This window comes from Bos taurus, chromosome 2 (genome assembly GCF_002263795.3).
Source record: "Bos taurus isolate L1 Dominette 01449 registration number 42190680 breed Hereford chromosome 2, ARS-UCD2.0, whole genome shotgun sequence".
Taxonomy (NCBI): domain Eukaryota; kingdom Metazoa; phylum Chordata; class Mammalia; order Artiodactyla; family Bovidae; genus Bos; species Bos taurus.
In genome coordinates this window covers 112,006,960-112,024,999 of record NC_037329.1, presented here as the reverse complement: position 1 = coordinate 112,024,999, position 18,040 = coordinate 112,006,960, and the positions used below count along the sequence as shown (strand labels likewise).

At 43.6% G+C, this 18,040-nt stretch overlaps 1 protein-coding gene across 1 annotated transcript in view; it reads left to right on the top strand.

The window, feature by feature from the left end:
• The window catches only part of WDFY1 (WD repeat and FYVE domain containing 1), a 51,933-nt gene extending 38,239 nt beyond the window's left edge, over nt 1-13,694 (top strand). Inside the window, 7 exon segments of the mRNA NM_001046542.2 lie at nt 27-139; nt 2,204-2,330; nt 3,320-3,425; nt 8,321-8,422; nt 10,074-10,204; nt 12,341-12,449; nt 13,485-13,694. Coding sequence (NP_001040007.1) covers nt 27-139; nt 2,204-2,330; nt 3,320-3,425; nt 8,321-8,422; nt 10,074-10,204; nt 12,341-12,449; nt 13,485-13,544 — 748 coding nt within the window. The 3' untranslated portion in view covers nt 13,545-13,694.
• The last annotated feature ends 4,346 nt before the right edge of the window (nt 13,695-18,040 follow it).

Below are 18,040 nucleotides of genomic sequence, written 5' to 3'. Positions count from 1 at the left end.
ATACATCCTTGACTGCTTCTCCACAGATACGACTTTGATACTCAGTATGCGTTTGTTGGTGATTACTCTGGACAGATCACCCTGCTGAAACTTGAACAGAGTACCTGTTCAGTTATTACCACCCTTAAAGGACATGAAGGTAGGCTGTGTGATCACCGCTGTTTTTCACTTAATATGTGTGCATGTATGCCTGCTCAGTCGCTTCAGTCATGTCCAACTCTTTGCAGCCGTATGGACTGTATGTAGCCCTCCAGGCTCCTCTGTCCATGGGGATTCTCCAGGCAAGAATACTGGAGTGGGTTGCCATGTTCTCCTCCAGGGGATCTTCTTGATTCAGGGATCGAATGAGTCTCTTACATCTCCTTCATTGGCAGGTGGTTTCTTTACCACCAGCGTCACCTGGGAAGCCCTTTTCACCCAATATGGGCATCCAAATCTAGTTCTTGCCTCTGTGGTTTCATGAATGATTAGCTACCTAAGATCTTGTCAGGTTTCAGTTTGACTGGCCAGATGTGGGACTTCAGTCCCAGAAGATCTTATGAAAACTAAGTGAAGGCAAGGTATGGGGTTAGGTGTCATGATCCCTTCTAGATTTGTAATACTTATGTGACATTACTTTCTGTTCTGTTCCCCTTCTTTAATTAAAATTTAAATTTAATTTAAAGTAATTTAATTTTGTTCCCCTTTTTAAAATTTTATGTAAATGGTAAGACCTTTGGAAAAAGATTGTTATTTTAAATTTGTTGCTTTCTAGGACACCAAGACACAGTAGGTCCGTCAGTACAATTGGAAGTGTATGAGCTGGTTCTGTCTTTATTTGGGAAACATCCACTGGGGAGGCACCGAGGGAAAAGAATGATTGGGCGGAATTCTGTTATTTCTGTAGCAGAGTGATCTGGCAGGGCTTCGTGGAAAGGTTTTAAAGCTCAATTGACTGTATTTCGTAACATTAGAAGCTTTGAGGCCATCTGGTTCAGATTGAAGAATTAGGAGTTTGTTGAAGGAATTAATGATGGATTGATTTATGAAAATAGTGTTTTTAAGTATAGCCAGTTTAAATGTCCTCTGTAGGTAATTTATTTAGATAAATCTGGGTCTGTGACCTTGTAGAGGAAAAGGGGGAGGGAAGGACAGTAAGTTTGAGTAGATAAATCTAAAGGCAGGAAAACACAGGCCCTCAGAAACCACTTTCTGTTTATGACTCATGGTCTCATGATCCCAGGCTCTTAAGTATTCTCTGGGTTGCTCAGGACAGAATGAGTTCTAATAACTGCTCAGCAGGGTTCATGTAGAAAGAGCTGGCCTGTCTGCTGTTAGGCTCTAGCTGAAAAACGTGGGTCATAGGATCAAACAGGGCTAAGGTTTCTACAGAATTGATCCCTGAAGCCAGTTTTGCACAGTACTTCTTTTTTCACTTTGGTTAAGCTTCTGTGAGAAACAAGTCTCTTGTGGTTTGCTTCTGAATATGGCTTTACCAGTTTTCTATACACCCACCAAAAATACTGTTAGCTTGTGTGACTGGTTTAATAAGTTTATTACTTTTTCTAGGCAAGCAGCAATTAATGGAACAATGAAGAGATCTGTTGAAAGAGAAATCTGTAGAAAGAAAGAGTTTTCCCAAGGGTATCAAATTTAGTAAGTTTAGTCAATACAGAATGTGAAACGTAGGATTTGGATTTTTACCTGCATTCTTTGGCATAATTGTGTGGTACGATTTCACTTTTTTTTCCCTTCCTCTAAGACACTTAATTTCCTTAAACAGAGGCATCCTGGAGTAGGACACCCACAAGGTCCCAGAGACCTGGAATAATCCAGACTTTTAAATCAGAAAACTCCTGAAACCTTCACTGCCTTTGCTCTTTAGATACTGGTAGCTATTTTTTTTTTTCCCCTTCAAAAGCTTTTTCTGAACTAACCCTCATTTACAGCTATAAAATAGTTTTTTGGTATAGAGGAGGAAAATCTTATTTTAAACACCTTTGTGTTCAGAGTAGTCTGATATACAACTCCTGAAAATCCTCTTCTTGTAGCTTGGGTAGGGACTGTGCTGTGTCTCCCCTGTGACTCATGATAAAGTGTTAGATGCCCTTTTATACCAAGAAGATCCATTTTACATCCAGACTCAGCTGGTCCTGGTTCAGTCTTCCCTTGTCAGTTGTGTGCCAGTGGAGTGTTCCAGCTAACCTCCCTCTCTCACCCCTAGGGAGTATCGCCTGCCTCTGGTGGGACCCTATTCAACGGTTACTCTTCTCAGGAGCGTCTGACAACAGCGTCATCATGTGGGACATCGGGGGAAGGAAGGGCCGCACACTCCTGCTCCAGGGCCACCAGTGCGTGACTGGGGGGCGGGGGTGGGGGTGGAATCCGAGCTGGGGCGAGGCGGGGGGAGGCATGAGTACTCTGAGACCACTGTCTCCAAATCGCATCCTTTCAGCTGTCCAGGTGATAGGGCTTTCTCCCACCTTTCTCTGCCAAGGAGTCACCCCAGTGAAATGTCTGCTTCAGGCAAATGTGAGTTAGAGACCATGGATGGGGACTTTGACCTTGGAAGACGGCCTGCGGTACGACACTTAAGCCAGTCTCATTAGTGAATTTCATTAAGGAATAATGTCTGGATTGACCCAGTCCTGCTTCGCCTAAGCTATGGCATTTTAATGCTCAGGTTTTTGCCATCTAGTCTTGAAGAGGAACCCTTTCCTCGTCATTGGGTAGGCTTGTCTGTTGCTTGGCTACGAGCAGAGTCAAGTTGAAAAGCAGCCAAGGAGAGGAAAGCTTCTCCCCACAAATCTACAGGTCAGGAGGTTGTTTCCTAGGGCATCCAGAAGAGGAACCAGACAAGCATGCAGGAGCAGGGCAGACTCCCTTACCCTGTCAGAGTGTGTGCGTGCACACACGTGCACACCAGTAATCTCCATCGTGTTCAATTGCTAGTTCTTACGGATTATGTAAGTAAGGGAGTTACACCTCCTTTAAGAGGTGAACACCTCTTAAGTTCTGAAGACCTACTTGTTCAGAAACAATCTTGTGCACCTGGTAAGAAATTATAGTGGTTGGTCCAGAAAACTATGGTCACCATCTCCTCTCTGACCTGCAGTTCTTAATGACGGACTTGAAAGCAGTAGCATTTATTTCATAGTAACTGTTATTCTGTATAGTACATTATAGAATGCCTGGTAACGTATATACAGGGATCCAGATGACCATACCAACTAGTTAGTGATAAAATGCCAGTTGCTGATTCCAGCGAGGGGAGACCCTGGAGCCTGCATAGAGACTGCGTGTGTCCCAGCTTGAGGCAGTGACTGCTGTCTGTTTGCAGTGACAGAGTGCAGGCGCTGTGTTACCTGCAGCTCACGAGGCAGCTGGTCTCCTGTTCCTCGGATGGTGGAATTGCAGTGTGGAACATGGATGTCAGCAGAGAGGAGGTAAGAGGGAGCAAGGCAGGGCTGACCCGGGGAGGTCCCACAGCCCGCCTCTTGGTTTTCCACCCTTTGGCTGGAGATGCAGGCAGTCCCAGCTCCTCCCCGCTGTGCTTACTGGTTGCTGTCCAATGCGGTCCTGTATGTCACCGTCACTGTGTCCTCTACTCACTGGAGAGTTTCCACGGGGACAAGCAGTAACCACACATGGGGCATTGGGCTGATTTTCACAGAGAAGTGCATGGAGAGGACGCTGGAGACAGCCCAGCCCGTCCATGGAATGGACTGCAGGCAGGTGCTCCAGGGTGGTGCTCCACATCTGCCATGGGGTCCCCAAGACACTCACCAGGGACATAGCTCATCTGGGAAAATATTTCCCCATTCTCTGCTTTTATTTCCCACGAGCTCTGTCCCACTGAGTCCGTGTCACTCTAGTGTTCTTTTCAGGAGACCTGAGTTTAAGTGCCTTAATTTCCTCGTCTCTGTTCCTTCTTCCATCAAGTGAAATAATTGAATGAGACGGCTTCTAAGCTCTCCTCCAGTTATTTAGACAGACACTATAAACAGTCTCTCCTTTTTCTCTATTTTAAATAATGCTGCAGTGAACATTTTTGACCTTGTCATTGTGTGATTGTTCAGTTATTTATTTCAGACAAAATTCTGAAAATAGACCCTTCGGGTCAAGGGTATATACAGTCTTAAGGCTTTTTCTAGATGTTGTCAGATGATTTCCAGGCAGGATTTCCATTCTCATCTTTACCGGCATAGGTGTTATTTGTCTTTCCCAAGTGACGTCTACCACCTGTGGTGTAGAGAGTGGCATTGATTCCAAAGATTTTTTTGTGAGGGGGTTAGGGTCTTATGGTTTAACCTCAGACACATTTACTGATTAGCTAAACGGTAGCCCTAAAGTCTGGAAACTTAGCCACATATACCTCGTAAATGATATTGTATTGTGGTGCATATTAGGTGGCTCAGTGGTAAAGAATCTGCCTGCCAATGCTGGAGACACAGGTTTGATCCCTGGGTCAGGAAGATACAGGTTTGATCCCTGGGTCAGGAAGATCCCTTGGAGAAGGAAGTGGCAACCCACTCCAGTATTCTTGCCTGGAAAATCCCATGGACAGAGGAGCCTGGAGGGCTACAGTCTATGGGGTTGCACAATTGAGCAGCTAATCAGAAACAACTCATACTCTGATGTCACGCGATGTGTTCCAAGTGCTGTCCTTTATACAGCGTGTAGGTCAGCTTGCTGCCCACTGCAGTGGATGCTGGGCGTGAATGCAGCATTCCCCACAAGCCCTGCACATGCTGCTTTGTGTCGCCTCTGATTACTTGCGAGTCTGATTCTCCCTGAATACAGTTGCATCTTTAGCATACCCTCGGGGACATAATCAGAGGGGTTCCGTCTATTAAAAAAAAACAGCGACATTACTTTACAGGACATTACACTTGCAGGCTTTATAATTACTGTGCTCTATACATAAAGATCGGAGAAGGCAATGGCAACCCACTCCAGTACTCTTGCCTGGAAAATCCCATGGATGGACAAGTCTGGTGGGCTGCAGTCCATGGGGTCGCTAGAAGTCGGACACACCTGAGCGACTTCACTTTCACTTTTCACTTTCATGCATTGGAGAAGGAAACGGCAACCCACTCCAGTGTTACTGCCTGGAGAATCCCAGGGACGGGGGAGCCTGGTGGGCTGCCATCTATGGGGTCGCACAGAGTTGGACACGACTGAAGCGACTTAGCAACAGCAGCAGCAGCATACGTAAAGATTCTTGCCTGCCAAAAACTTGCAATCTAATGAAGGAAGTAGATTCCCATATAAATAATAAAATTTCGTTCGTAATCTGGAGTACTGATTGCTAGTTTTTTAGTGACCTTGTGAGACAAGTCAGAGGAAATATTGATGGCATATCTGCTGGTTAATTTCTCTATTTGAATTTTCTAAAAAGCTTTTTGGTAAGGCTTAGAATAACTTGTTATTAAACATATGTAAAATTGACTCAATATTACAGAATGTGTAATACTGCCTTTGCAAATGTTTATCTGAACTGGGTTATGTATTTGTCATCTCCTAGTTTCACGCAACATCAGCAGCTAGTGTACTGCACTGTTGCCTCAGTTCAGTTTAGTCACTCATTTGTGTCCGACTCTGCAGCCCCATGCACTGCAGTGCACCAGGCCCTGTTTCCTAGACTTGTTGCTCTTCAGTCTAATTCTGAGAGAGCAGGAACTCGGGGAGGATGGGGAGAGGATGTGTTCCCTAAATCAGGAGGGAGGAGACCATCGGGGCCTGATGCTACTAGTGGCTCTTGTAAGGGTTTAGTTACTTGGATTTCAGTCCACTGTTCTCATCCTTGCTAAGTCCTTTTAAAAGTGGAAAGTAGAAGCAGGGTTCTTACCTCCAAGGTTATGTGAGTGTGAGGTTATTTGTACCTCTAGGGAAAGAAGAGAGTCCCATCTTCTCTTTGGGGGCTATTCATTCAAGGTGCTTCCTGTGTGTGTAGGGGAGGACTCTTTTCCTCTGAATCACTTATAGGCAATTATCCCAAATCATGTGCACACTGGCTGGTAACACTGTCTCAGTGGTTGGCAGTGTTGGTGGGAAATAAAATTATGTCAAAATGATGCAATATTTTTAGTAGGACTTTTTGGTTTAGTTGTTGTTTTGTTTTTACCAACTGAGTATATAAGTGCAAAAGTAAGCAGCCTGTGGTATATGAGATTCTGACCTTGCATTAGGGTTTTCTACAATTTGTAGGACTTCCTTAGGCACCAGCTGAGAGGATTAACCCCAGATTCTCTAGCCCCACAGCCCTTGCTGGGAGTTTCTTTCTGAGTCACCTGGAAACACTGACTGGGGCATCTCCAACCCACAGTGGCTGTCGGCCACCACACAGGCAGGTTGGAAGCAGACGATCCCTGCCTGATTGTAATCAAAGGGACTCCTTTTTGGAAGGAGGCAAGAGACGTAAATGAGCAAGTAGCCATAATAAATCCACATGAAGAAATTGTATTTGAAGCTAGCTGGTTACAGAATGGGAAGTATTTTATACATTAGTGCAAAACAGATTATCAGTGCCCTGGGGTTCTTGTTACATCATCTTTGTCCAGGTTAGGCAGGTGGAACAAGATTTAGAAAAGAGAGTGCAATAGTCAGAATACTTGAATAATGTTCTCTTTTGCTCTTCTCAGCACAAAAGAAAATTTTTTCTCCTTAGAGAATGAGCATTCAGTAGGATGGTTCATGAGAGCCTATACCATAACACTTAATCCTATTAAAAGAAACAAAGTCATGGTTATTTCTTATATTAAAATATGTTCCAAAAATATATTTCTGAGTTTGTTTTTTTGTCCATTATCTGATTATTTTAAGCATATTTTTTCTTTCCTTGTGTCCCTGTCCCTTCCAGCTCAGCAAAATGATATTCTTCCCTAACCCTTAGACAGAATTATGCTCCCTGAGGGCAGGAATTCAGTCCCATTGGTTGTCATATTCCATAAACATGTTTGGAGACCCTGTTGAAATGAAGAGGACCATGTCCAGAGGCTGTGTAGAGTGCAGTGGACAAGCACAAAGATGTGGGCGGGACTCCTGCATCTCCTGGGAGCTCCGCCCACTGACCAACCGTGGACAGGCCACCACAGTCTCTGAGCCACAGTGTCTTTGCCTGTCAAACTGAGAGAATGTTCTTCTGCATCTCCTAGGGTTGTGTTGAGAACGAAGCACACTGGTGGACTATATGGCACTTGCTGTATACCAGGCACTGCAAAGCACTGCATTTAATGCTCACAGCCTTAGCCATGGTGTACTCATGCTTGAATATCGCTGCCATGAAGACATTTTTGTGCTGATTGTTCCATGTGACTGCTCCACATACGGGTGGTGTTGCTGGAGTTACACTGGCCTGTGTCACAAACTAAGACTAGACAGTGGCCCTGCTTTCCTTCCACTGCAATTAAACATTCCTATGGTGTTGGCAGCAGGCCCCACTGTGTCACGGGTTTTCCTTGAGGGACGTTGTTCACAGGCAGGGTTCTCAAACCCCCTCCTCTCTTCCCTGATCACAGAAATGAGCAGTTCTACATCGGGTAGTAACCTTGTCACGTGGGTATGCATTTCCTCTTCACTCTTTCTGTCCTCCCTTCCCACTTCCAGCATTGCCCCAGTCATTTACGGAAGGCTCTTCTGTCTTAGCCTGCTTCATTCTGTGTGTGGGTCCCTTTTCCACCCCCACTCCAGGAAGAAAGACTTTTGTAATGGCTGTCTTATGTAGAAATACTTGTAATGCCATATCTAAAATAAGAAATAGGAAAGCCAAAGGTTTTGATGCAATAGGAAACAAAAAATTAGGGGCACTCAACTCTTTAAACCACCTTGTCAAATCTGTAAAGCTGACCATCTTCACTGAAGATTTTTTAAGAGTCAGTGTAGTTTGATTTCTCTGGTTCTCCCATATTGTCTCTTCTTATCAGATAAACTTTTCTTGAGTGTTAACTTTCAGAATCAAGAAAAGATTATTCCTTACTTCATGATCTTTGGTATAATCTTAGAGTATTTTCTGTTTTTATTGCATATATATGATGCCAAGTGATTGAGGTCAAATATGCAAGGACAACTCTTAAGAGTTCATAATGCAGATTGAATTCCTCCCTCCTGTCTATAGGTAGAACAATCTAAAATTAAACAATCTTGAAAACATTGCAAAAATGGCAAAGATTACTCAAAACACAAACATAATATTGAATGAATATGGAAACAGCTATAATACATAGAAAAGAAAAAAAAAAAAAGAACCCCAGTGAGGTCTAGAACTGTTGTATTAATTTCTGAAAACTTGGTATAAATCAGCAGATGCTCTGATGTTGGGTCTGACTTTCTCCTCCCCCAGGCTCCTCAGTGGTTGGAAAGTGATTCTTGTCAGAAATGTGAACAGCCCTTTTTCTGGAATATTAAGCAGATGTGGGACACGAAGACACTGGGGTTGAGACAGGTGAGTAGCTGGCATCCAGTTGTCACTGTGTTAATCTCATATTTTGTTATTTATATGATTAGTCTAACATTTTATTTCGAATCACACTTTTCCCTATGAATGCTGTTAATTCCTACGTTTGTGATGTCACCATCATTGTGTGACAAACATGAGCAGATCTTTCCTGGGGTTATAGTGAGACTTAACTTTCCCAAAGTATGCCATCGCTCATCCTGCTCTGGAAAAGCAGGGATGTCCAGAAAACCCCCAGAGCCTGTTTGTAAAGGGATGAAAGAGCTCTGAGTTTAGGGCTATTACTTGTTAAAGTTAGTATTTGTACCAGCCCAGCACAAAGTCAGAATGAACTCGGCCTCTAAGCCTTAAACTTTCACGAACAGACGAAAAGTAACAGGTTAGCCCTCGCTGAAATATTCTGACAGTAAGAATTTTAGCTTGTTCCATGTGCATGTACCCGCAGCATTTCTGTTAAGCATGTTTCAAGTATGTACTGTTTTTTAATTTTGTAAATTAATTGAAAAAATGTGTTCCAGATAGCCTATAGATTTCAAGGAAGCTGTTACCATTAGGTATTCATGTAATACTAAAGTTCTACAAAAAGCATAGTTCTATAGCAAGCTTGAAGGTAGCCACTCACTCAGACTGAATGTGAATTTGTGCAGGTAAGTAAAAATGGAATGCCAATTTTAATAGCTTTTCTTATGGGTTGTACCCTCTCTAAGGAATTGGTGCAGTTTGTGTGTGTCAATAAAGTTTTACTTATGAAGCTGCTCTGTAGCAAGGTCAGATATAAGACTGCCAGTGTAGGAATTATTTTATCACTCATAACATTCTAACACTCAGAAATTGCAGCAATATTCTGTCTTTAGCCTTGTTCTCACAACACATGGCTGGTAGTAACTGGTGGGTGAAGTAGGCCCTAATTCAAAGGAAACATGGAGAATTAATTTTAATCTTATGAGTTAACAGCTAGTAGAAGAGCATGGAAAGGTATGGGTCACAAAATTTCAGTGGTTTAAAAATATATATATGTCAAAAGTAGTGATAATAGCTGAACTATTTTGGAATGTTCTTGAATCTCATTTTCAGAATCATCATTTGAAAGAGTAAAAGAAAGAACGAAACATGATTATGGATGTTTGTTTCTTAATGAGGGCAAATTACATTTAAAACTTTACTTCCATTTAAAACTTTTCTTTGTTATAGGATTGTTTTTCCTTCCCAAAGTCTCTAGCCATTTGGGTTCCTAAGTGAGCTTGAACTTGGTTTTAAACGTCGTTTGTTGTCATCTAGGCCGAAAATATGAAAGAATAAAAATCAGTATTTCACCAATAACAAAGCAAGGATATTTGGAAATCCTTAAAAGTGTTGAAATCGTCAGCCTTTGGTGTGTTAATTGATACACTGAATTAGGGGTGATTATAATTCATGGAGAAGGGAATGGCAAGCCACTCTAGTATCTTGCCTGGAGAATCCTATGGACAGAGGAGCCTGGCGGCCTACGGTCCATGGGGTCACAAAGAGACACGACTGAAGTGACTTTGCAGTATCATTCAAGGCACATCATCCCCAATCCCATTCCCCTGCTCTGAAGGGAAACCACGTACCTTAAAACAAGAGGTTAACTCCCCCTTTCCCTCCTTCCTTCTGGAAGCATCACTGCCGGAAGTGTGGGCAGGCTGTCTGTGGCAAGTGCAGCAGCAAGCGCTCCAGCTACCCCGTCATGGGCTTCGAGTTCCAGGTCCGAGTCTGTGATTCCTGCTACGACTCCATCAAGGACGAGGAGTGAGTGTTTGCCTGTCTCTGTCTTACTGTGTGTTCATCTGCAGTGGGAGAGCCTGGGAAATGACATGGATACACAGTCGACCCTTGCACAACGGTTAGGGTCCTGTCCTCCATGCAGTGGAAAATCTGGGTACAACTTAAAGAGTTGGGTGTAGCGTATACCTTAGACCCTCTGGGTCTGACGGGGTATAAAAATCTGGATATAACTTAGACCTTCCTATCCATGGGTCTGTAGATCATTTAGTGCTATGATATTTACTAGTAAAAAAAAAAATCCGGATATAAGTGGACCAGTATAGTTTGAATCTGTGTTGTTCAAGGATCCACTGTATTGATCTTTTGTCTCCTGTAAACAGTTTCCAAGGAGAGAATTCTGCCCTGGCTTTGTGACTTAACACAAGTTTCTCCCAAACACTTGAAGGAATGATTCTGCTCAGACCGGTCAGGCCATGAGTGGCCGGCCCTGAGACTCCAAGCCACTCAGAGTGCTGTGAGGGTCAAGGCTGTGTGTACACTGGTGGGTGGCTGAGCAGGCGCTCTACAGAGGCACCCCGGCTTCAACCTGTGCTCACACTCATGGACAATTTATTAGTGGGAAAACCCTGGAGACCCACATTCTCTCCCACATAAAGTCTGACCTAGTGATCTATGCTTAAATAACTGTGTATAAGACATGTCTGTCCCCCATTCAGTTCTGAATCAGATAGATCCATGAAGGCAGGACCAGCATTTTCTTTTGCTCCTTTTTTTAAAAAATGTATTTTATTGAAATGCAGTTGAGTTATTTTGGTGTGTTAATTTCAGCTATGCATGCTAAGTCGCGAAGCCGTGTCTGGCTCTTTGCGACCACATGGATCATAGCCCTCCAGTCTCCTCTGTCCATAGGATTTTCTAGGCAAGAATATTGGAGTGGGGTGCCATTTCCTTCTCTACTTATGCTCATTTTTGAATCATCTTTGAAAGCAGTAGCTGGGCACACCTTGGTGGATGCCCAAGTAGGAAGGCTGGTGTGACACCACCACTGCTCTTGGTCAGTGAGCTGGTGATGTGGCCAGGGTGTGGGCTTTGGAGTAGAGTGAGGGTCAGCACCCCGGGGCAGCACTGCCTCTCCAGCCTGGATTAGCGGGGAGCCTGCAGCCTGTGATCTCATGCAGTGTAGTTCCTCTTCTCTGTTAAAGGTTCTCATTCTGAAAGGTTGTTGAATCACGCGAATACAGCGGGATTCTTGGTCCCCGGAGGAGAAGAATTCAATCCGGGGCCAGAGACGAGGCTTGATCGCTCAGAGCTTTTGTGTAATAAAGTTTTGTTAAAGTATAAAGGAGATAGAGAAAGCTTCTGACATAGGCATCAGAAGGGGGCAGAAAGAGTACCCGCTTGCTAGTGTTGACAATGAGGTTATATAATCCAAAGAATGTCTGGAGGTTGTAAAGACCTTATCAGACCTACTCCCATAATTTACATTTTAAGATAACACTGTCCTCAGGCAAGATACATCCTTGTAAAGACCAGGTCTACTCCCATAATTAACATTTTAAGATAACAGAAGGTTGAATCTAAAGACTGTCCTTTGGCAGGATACATTATTGTTATATAATCCTAAGGAATGTGGAGAAAGAAAAAAAGTTTGTCCTTTCTTCCTCCTTGAGAATTCCAGACCCCTCTCCTTGGGGACCCCTAGACTCCCTATCAACCTGACTAGGAAATGACTCTCTCAATTCTGATGTCTAGGAATGTACAAGCCTCTCCACTAAAAGAAAATCAAATATTTTGGGAATTTTGGAAAATCCTTTATAAAACTGCCTTTGGGAATCCCCTGGAGGTCCAGTGGTCAGACCTCTGCTCTTACCACCGAGGGTGCAAGTGCAGTCCCTGGTTGAGTAACCAAGATCCCTGAGGTTGTACGGCACAACCAAAAACAAACAGAAAGACCAGAAAAACCCCCCAGAAAACCAGTCCTGCAACTTCGGCTTTCTGTCATCCTTTAATTAAAATTGGTTTTCAAAACCATAGCCACATTTCGGGGAGCAAATTTTGACACTGTTACCGTAAACATTTCCTTTATGTTGCTAAGACGACTCATCCCTCAGCTCTAGAAACCATCGGGTGAGTTTAAATGGCCTCTCTTCTCTCTGTTAGTCGGACATCTCTAGCAACCTTCCATGAAGGAAAACATAACATCTCCCACATGTCCATGGATGTTGCTAGGGGCCTGATGGTGACCTGCGGGACCGACCGCGTGGTGAAGGTAAGCTGCCTAATTGTCCCAATTAGCACCTCCGTGCAGACTGCTCCACTGATATGCTGTGAGTGTGTAAGGCAGTTCAGATGGACAAGCTCGCCTTCCCTTTGGATGAACTCCCCATGGCGAGGTGAAAGCCCTGGCTAACAAATTGCATGTTTGTGAGTTTCCATGCCCTTCCCGGTGGCTCAGTCCAGTGGGGTCTCCCTCCACTGTCTCAGTCTCTCCAAGTAAGCTGGTGAGGGTCTGCCACCTCTCTGTCGCTATCTGCCCTGAGCCGGCCCCAGGGTCCTCCCTCCCACTGCCTGGCCTTAGCTGACGTCTTTCTCTGGTCGCTCCTTCCCTGGCTAATGGTCCTTTATCCTGGGTAGAATACTCCCCATTTATAAGAAATAACCATACTTTCCTTTGTTAAATCCCTGAGTGACTAGCACAGAAACTGAGTGTGAGCGCTTTATCCTTAGTGCCATTCTTGAGTTATAAAACTGCCATGCCTGCATAGTGCTCAGCCGCTCACTTGTCTCTAACGGTTTGTGACCCCGTGGACTGTAGCCCACCAGCCTCCTCTGTCTGTGGAATTATCCCAGCAGGAATACTGGAGTGGGGTGCCGTTTCCTCCTCCAAGGGATCTTCCCAAGCCAGGAATTGAGCCCATGTCTCCTGTGGCTCCTGCTTTGGCAGGTCGATTCTTTTACCACTGAGCCACCTGAGAAACCCCATAAAACTGTCATAATTTGTTTCATAATTTTAAAAATGGACTTTTTCCCAGTGGGCTTTTTATTAAAAATAAAAGTAAATTGTAGTGAAACATTATTATGATGTAATTCGCAGGTGTTGAGAGAAATACTGCTTATAAGCTTTTTTTGTGTTCTAGCCAACCACATTGTCTTGTCACTGTGTAAATCTCCAGAAGCTTTATAGGGAAAGAAGAGGCTGAGCTGTGTGTCTTGACCTGCGGGCCAGTATACCAGCTGTCTGTCCTCCTGTGGGACCACGTAGCCAGTGCCACCTCTCCAGGTCCTCCCCCTCCTTCTCTTGCAGATTTGGGACATGACGCCCGTGGTGGGCTGCAGTCTGGCAACCGGCTTCTCTCCACACTGATGCAGGGGCCAGCGGGGTCTGAGTCTTCACGGCGGCCACCTTCCCCTACACACAACGCTTCCCTCTAGCTCCACAGTCCCTTTCAGGTGGATGGACAGCCAGCCACTAAAATCAAATCAGCATTTTTATAAAGAACAAAACGTGAACGTGTGTTTTTGGGCATTTATGGAACTATCCGTGGGGACTGACATAGCGGGTCCCCAAGGAGTGGAGTTACTCCAGCGAGACGTCCCGCGAGCAGTGAGCTGATGTGTGCCGAGACAGTAATTTAGCACACGAGAGTTTCAGAAGAAAAACACTGAACGAAAGACTTAAAGCCTAGAAGTTTCTGCAAGCAATTCCAAGTGCAAACACACTCCCCTCCTCCCAGACTTGCTGGGCCCTCGGGGGTTCCCACGCATCTCTGTGGTCAGAGCAGGGGTCCAGGGAGGAGGACTTGCGTTCTCTCTTGGGGGGGTGCAGGGGTCTTAGAAACCCAGAGCCCCTCCTCGTCCACTGGCGTCTGTGAACATTCTCTGCCCCTAGTCACTGACAAACCTCTTGATGGTACCTGTCCTCTCCAGGTAGTGCCATGTCTGCACTTAGTGTGTGGTCCACTTCAGTTGTTTCTCATCCCAGCCAGCGTGCCGTGGGCGGATCCTTACTGTTGTCACCAAGTGAGCTGTACAGTGTCTATACTAACCAAGGGAGTCCATATCCTTCCCTGTCCCCCAGATGTGCTCTGAGGACAAGATGTCTCTATGGTGCTGTTAACATGGGACTCGCACAAGCCGCCTGACTTTTTCTCATTGCAATTAGGGATGACTAATGGAAAACCCAGCTACCAGCGTGACTGGGATGGGAAACGAGCAGTCTGCTCCGTGGAACAGCCCAGTCCTCCTGAAAGACACAGTCTATTTGCAGCCCAAGATGAGCCCCTGTAAATACCGTGACACTTCAGTAGACACCTCAGAAGAGAACTCCAAAGCTTTTTAAACTAGGTTGACTTTTAGTTAAAACTTATTTCGTAGAAGGAAATTGGTAACCCAGAGCAGTGACTATTAACAAGGTTCTGCACAGGTATTCCTAACTTGTAAGTTATTCCCAGAACAGTTAGCAAAATCTTTTGTTATCAAATGGCATTTTAATTTAAAAGGTTTTGGCCACTTAGTACTAGGATTGGGGAAGAGGTAGGAAATGGGGAGCCTGTCTTTTAATATTCAGATATTTATTTGTTTTTAACCGGCAGTACATGTGTCTTGTTACTTTAGGGCTATTTTAAGGATAGATTTTAAAATAGATAGCAGCAGTATTTTTGTTAGTCTTACTGATGGATATAGAAAAATACTACTGCATTGCTTTTAGGGGATCAAACCAAGACAGCATCATTCTGTGTGACATAACTAAGGGACTTGATAGTTTTAAATAACAGTTGTTAATGAAAGTGTGTTTTTAATAACAGTTTAAGACAGGCAATTAAACTAAGATGTCTTAATGGCCAGTGGCACAAATTAGGAAAGGAGGTCAGGTCATCATGTTCTAGAATGATCTGCAGTAGATGTCGACTTGCCTTTAGAAATAAGACTGAAGGGTTTTATTGCTCCTTGTAATTTTTGTGTTGTATCACCTGAAAAAGATGTTTTCTTTCAAAACTTGCCCTAGGCCCTTGGCAGAATGTGTGTTCTTGACATAATCCAGGAGAAAAATCAAGTGGTGGTAACTTGAACGGTAGTGTTGAATGTCAGCTTAATTTAGTTAATGGTTTGGCTCATACACACAAAGGTGCTGTGTTGGGGATTCTCTGAAGTCCTGAAAGGAAAAGAGAATATGAACTATTTCTTGCCATGCTGAAGAATGCTACACGATGGTTTTGCTTTCTTTCAGCCTCTGTAAAATGTGATTTTATGATGCTGTGGTAGACTGAGCAGTTTCGCAGCTGTCAAGGATATGCCATAGCTTTTTGACTTTTTTTTATTTTAAAAGATTCCTAATGAAAAACCTAATGTTTCACAGAGAGTGTAAGGCTGATACAGTGCCTCCTTAGGGGTTAAACTAACATAAGTCAAGAGGGAGAGGTCTGTGTCAGGAAGAATTGGAGCCAGGTATCTGGAAAAGGAAAGGAGAAAGTTTCAATATATTTTCTTTCCACCAGAGCTTACTACCATTTTTTGTTTTAAACACACATGTGGTAGGCTTGCCTTGTCTCTGTCACACACAAGGTAGTAAATGGGGTAATATTTTTTATAGAGGTGGGGAAAAATTTTAGTGATTGGGCACATATAGTTAGACTTCTGGTTATTGCCTTATTTTGACTGCGTTACTTTTAAACGGGTCACTGACAATATATAGTTCTTCAAATAATGGTTTACCAGTTTTTCCATTCCTGAATGCTCCTGCAGAGTCCCACTTGGGGATCACGAAGAACAGAATGTTAAGAGAAGATCTTTCTGTTTAGATCTAGTATGCGTGGGGTCGCAGAGTTGGCCACGACTTAGCGACTGAACAACAACAACAAAAGGTTCGTGATCAAGACCTTCCAGTTCTTCCTTCTAAACATGTTTTAAAATTGCTCTTTGCGATAGGAATATACTCTTGTAGCATTAGATGGAAGCAGACTCTTCATTACTTGTAAATCTCTGTTTACTGTGTCTTAGTTCTGTCCTGCTGCCTAGAGGCCATAAACGAAACACACTGCTTTATACTTTAGAAGGTGGTGTCACTTTGTTCTCCCCCTACAGCATTCAGTTTGGTAGTACGTACAGATTTAAACTGTTGAAACTGGCCTAAGTATGGAATAAAACCACAGTGGCTCAGATTCAAGGAGTTATTTTCTAAAAGCAGTTTTCATTAATTACTTCCTACTTCATTCCTGGATCTGGTATCTCTTAAAATGTAAGAAACCGGTTACTATTAATGATAAACCGTCTGCTCATTTTAAATGTGAAGTTTAACAAATAAGTAATACATGCTGTATTTGTGTGTCTATTGCTTAATTGTTAATTGTGAGCAGATTATTGAATGCCTACTCTATTTTCTGCAGTTTACTACACAATAACTCTTTGAGTAAGTTGATGTTTAATTGTGCAACAAATTTATATTAGAATACAATTTAAAGTGTTTTTCTCTCTAGACTTTTTTGACTAGGGAGGCAAAGGGCAATGTTGATTAGTACATTTTGTCTTGTACTACTAGCTACGTTTCTATAAGATAGGGTGCCCTGCGTGTCCCAGAGAGCTAGAAACCTTTGTTCTTTGCTCCTGTTTGTGGGTTCTGTTTTTGTGGGTTTTTTGAGAACATGCATACAATAAAATGTTCCTTGCTTGTTACCCGGTTGTTTAATTTAGCTTTTGTTCTGTTTGACCTGGACATAGTACAGCAGGAGTAACTACCATGAGTTTAGTGCTGCCTGTGTGCTGGGTGCCCTGCCGACCTCGTACTATTTAATCCTGGCAACACTTCTGCAAGGCACTGTTTTCTCCATTTTACAAATGAGAAAACGAAGTGAATCTTGTCTGTCTGTCTGACTCAAAAGCACGTGCCTTCTTTATATCGCGTGCCTTAATGTGCTAGCGTGTAATGAGGGTTTGGTATAAAGGAAGTAGGTATGATCTGTCTTGAAGTTTATGAGGCCCTGGAGTGAGATTGCTCAGGATACCCAGGCCCCCTGAGAGCACTGAGCCTCGTGGAGACAGCATGAGCTCTGCCCTGGGTCCCCTCACAAACAGCTCAGTTTTATGAAGAAACAGGATGATTCAGATCCAGGATAAGAGAGTCCTTGGCTTAACTGATGAGGGGTTGATTTAGAGATCAGAACAGCAGTTTATTGAGAGTTTTTTTTTTTTTTTTTTTTAAGAACCAAAGCTTTATTTTCTCTCATCATCAGAATGTTTATTGGCAGTTCCCTGGTGGTCCAGTGGTTTGGAATCAGTGCTGTCCCTGTCAGGGGCCGTGGTTCCCTCCCTGGTTGGGGAGCTACGATCCCACAAAGTGTGCAGCGTGGCCAAAGAAAAAAATATAATAATATGTTTATTGCAATAAAAAAAAGGAAAATAAAAAGATAATACCACAAAAGTATTTAAAATGTTTATTTTTAAAAAGTCCTTTAGTGCATGCAACCATGCAGAGACACCACTGTTAAATTTATGCCATATATCTTCCCAGTATTTTTGCTTTTTTTTTTAATGCATATGTACCTACCTTCTTGCCACACCTGATGTAGTGTGGAGAGTTTGCCCCATGCCCAAAAGTTGTGCCCCCTATTAGCCTCATCAGCTGCTGTAGAGTCGAAGTGGATGCTGGCTCTGTGCCCATGCACTGGGACTGTCAGCCTCCTACTCTGTGAAGGTAGGTAAGCCCACGTGACTTGCTTCAGCCCATGACGTGCAGTCAGGAGAGTTTAATTGCAGGTAAGAGGCTTAACCACCAGTTTCTTTGGGATGCCAAGCCATCCCATGAAACCCAACGTGCTCTGGATCTACAGTGGGTGTTACTAAATCTTCTGTTGTTTTAGTCTGCTG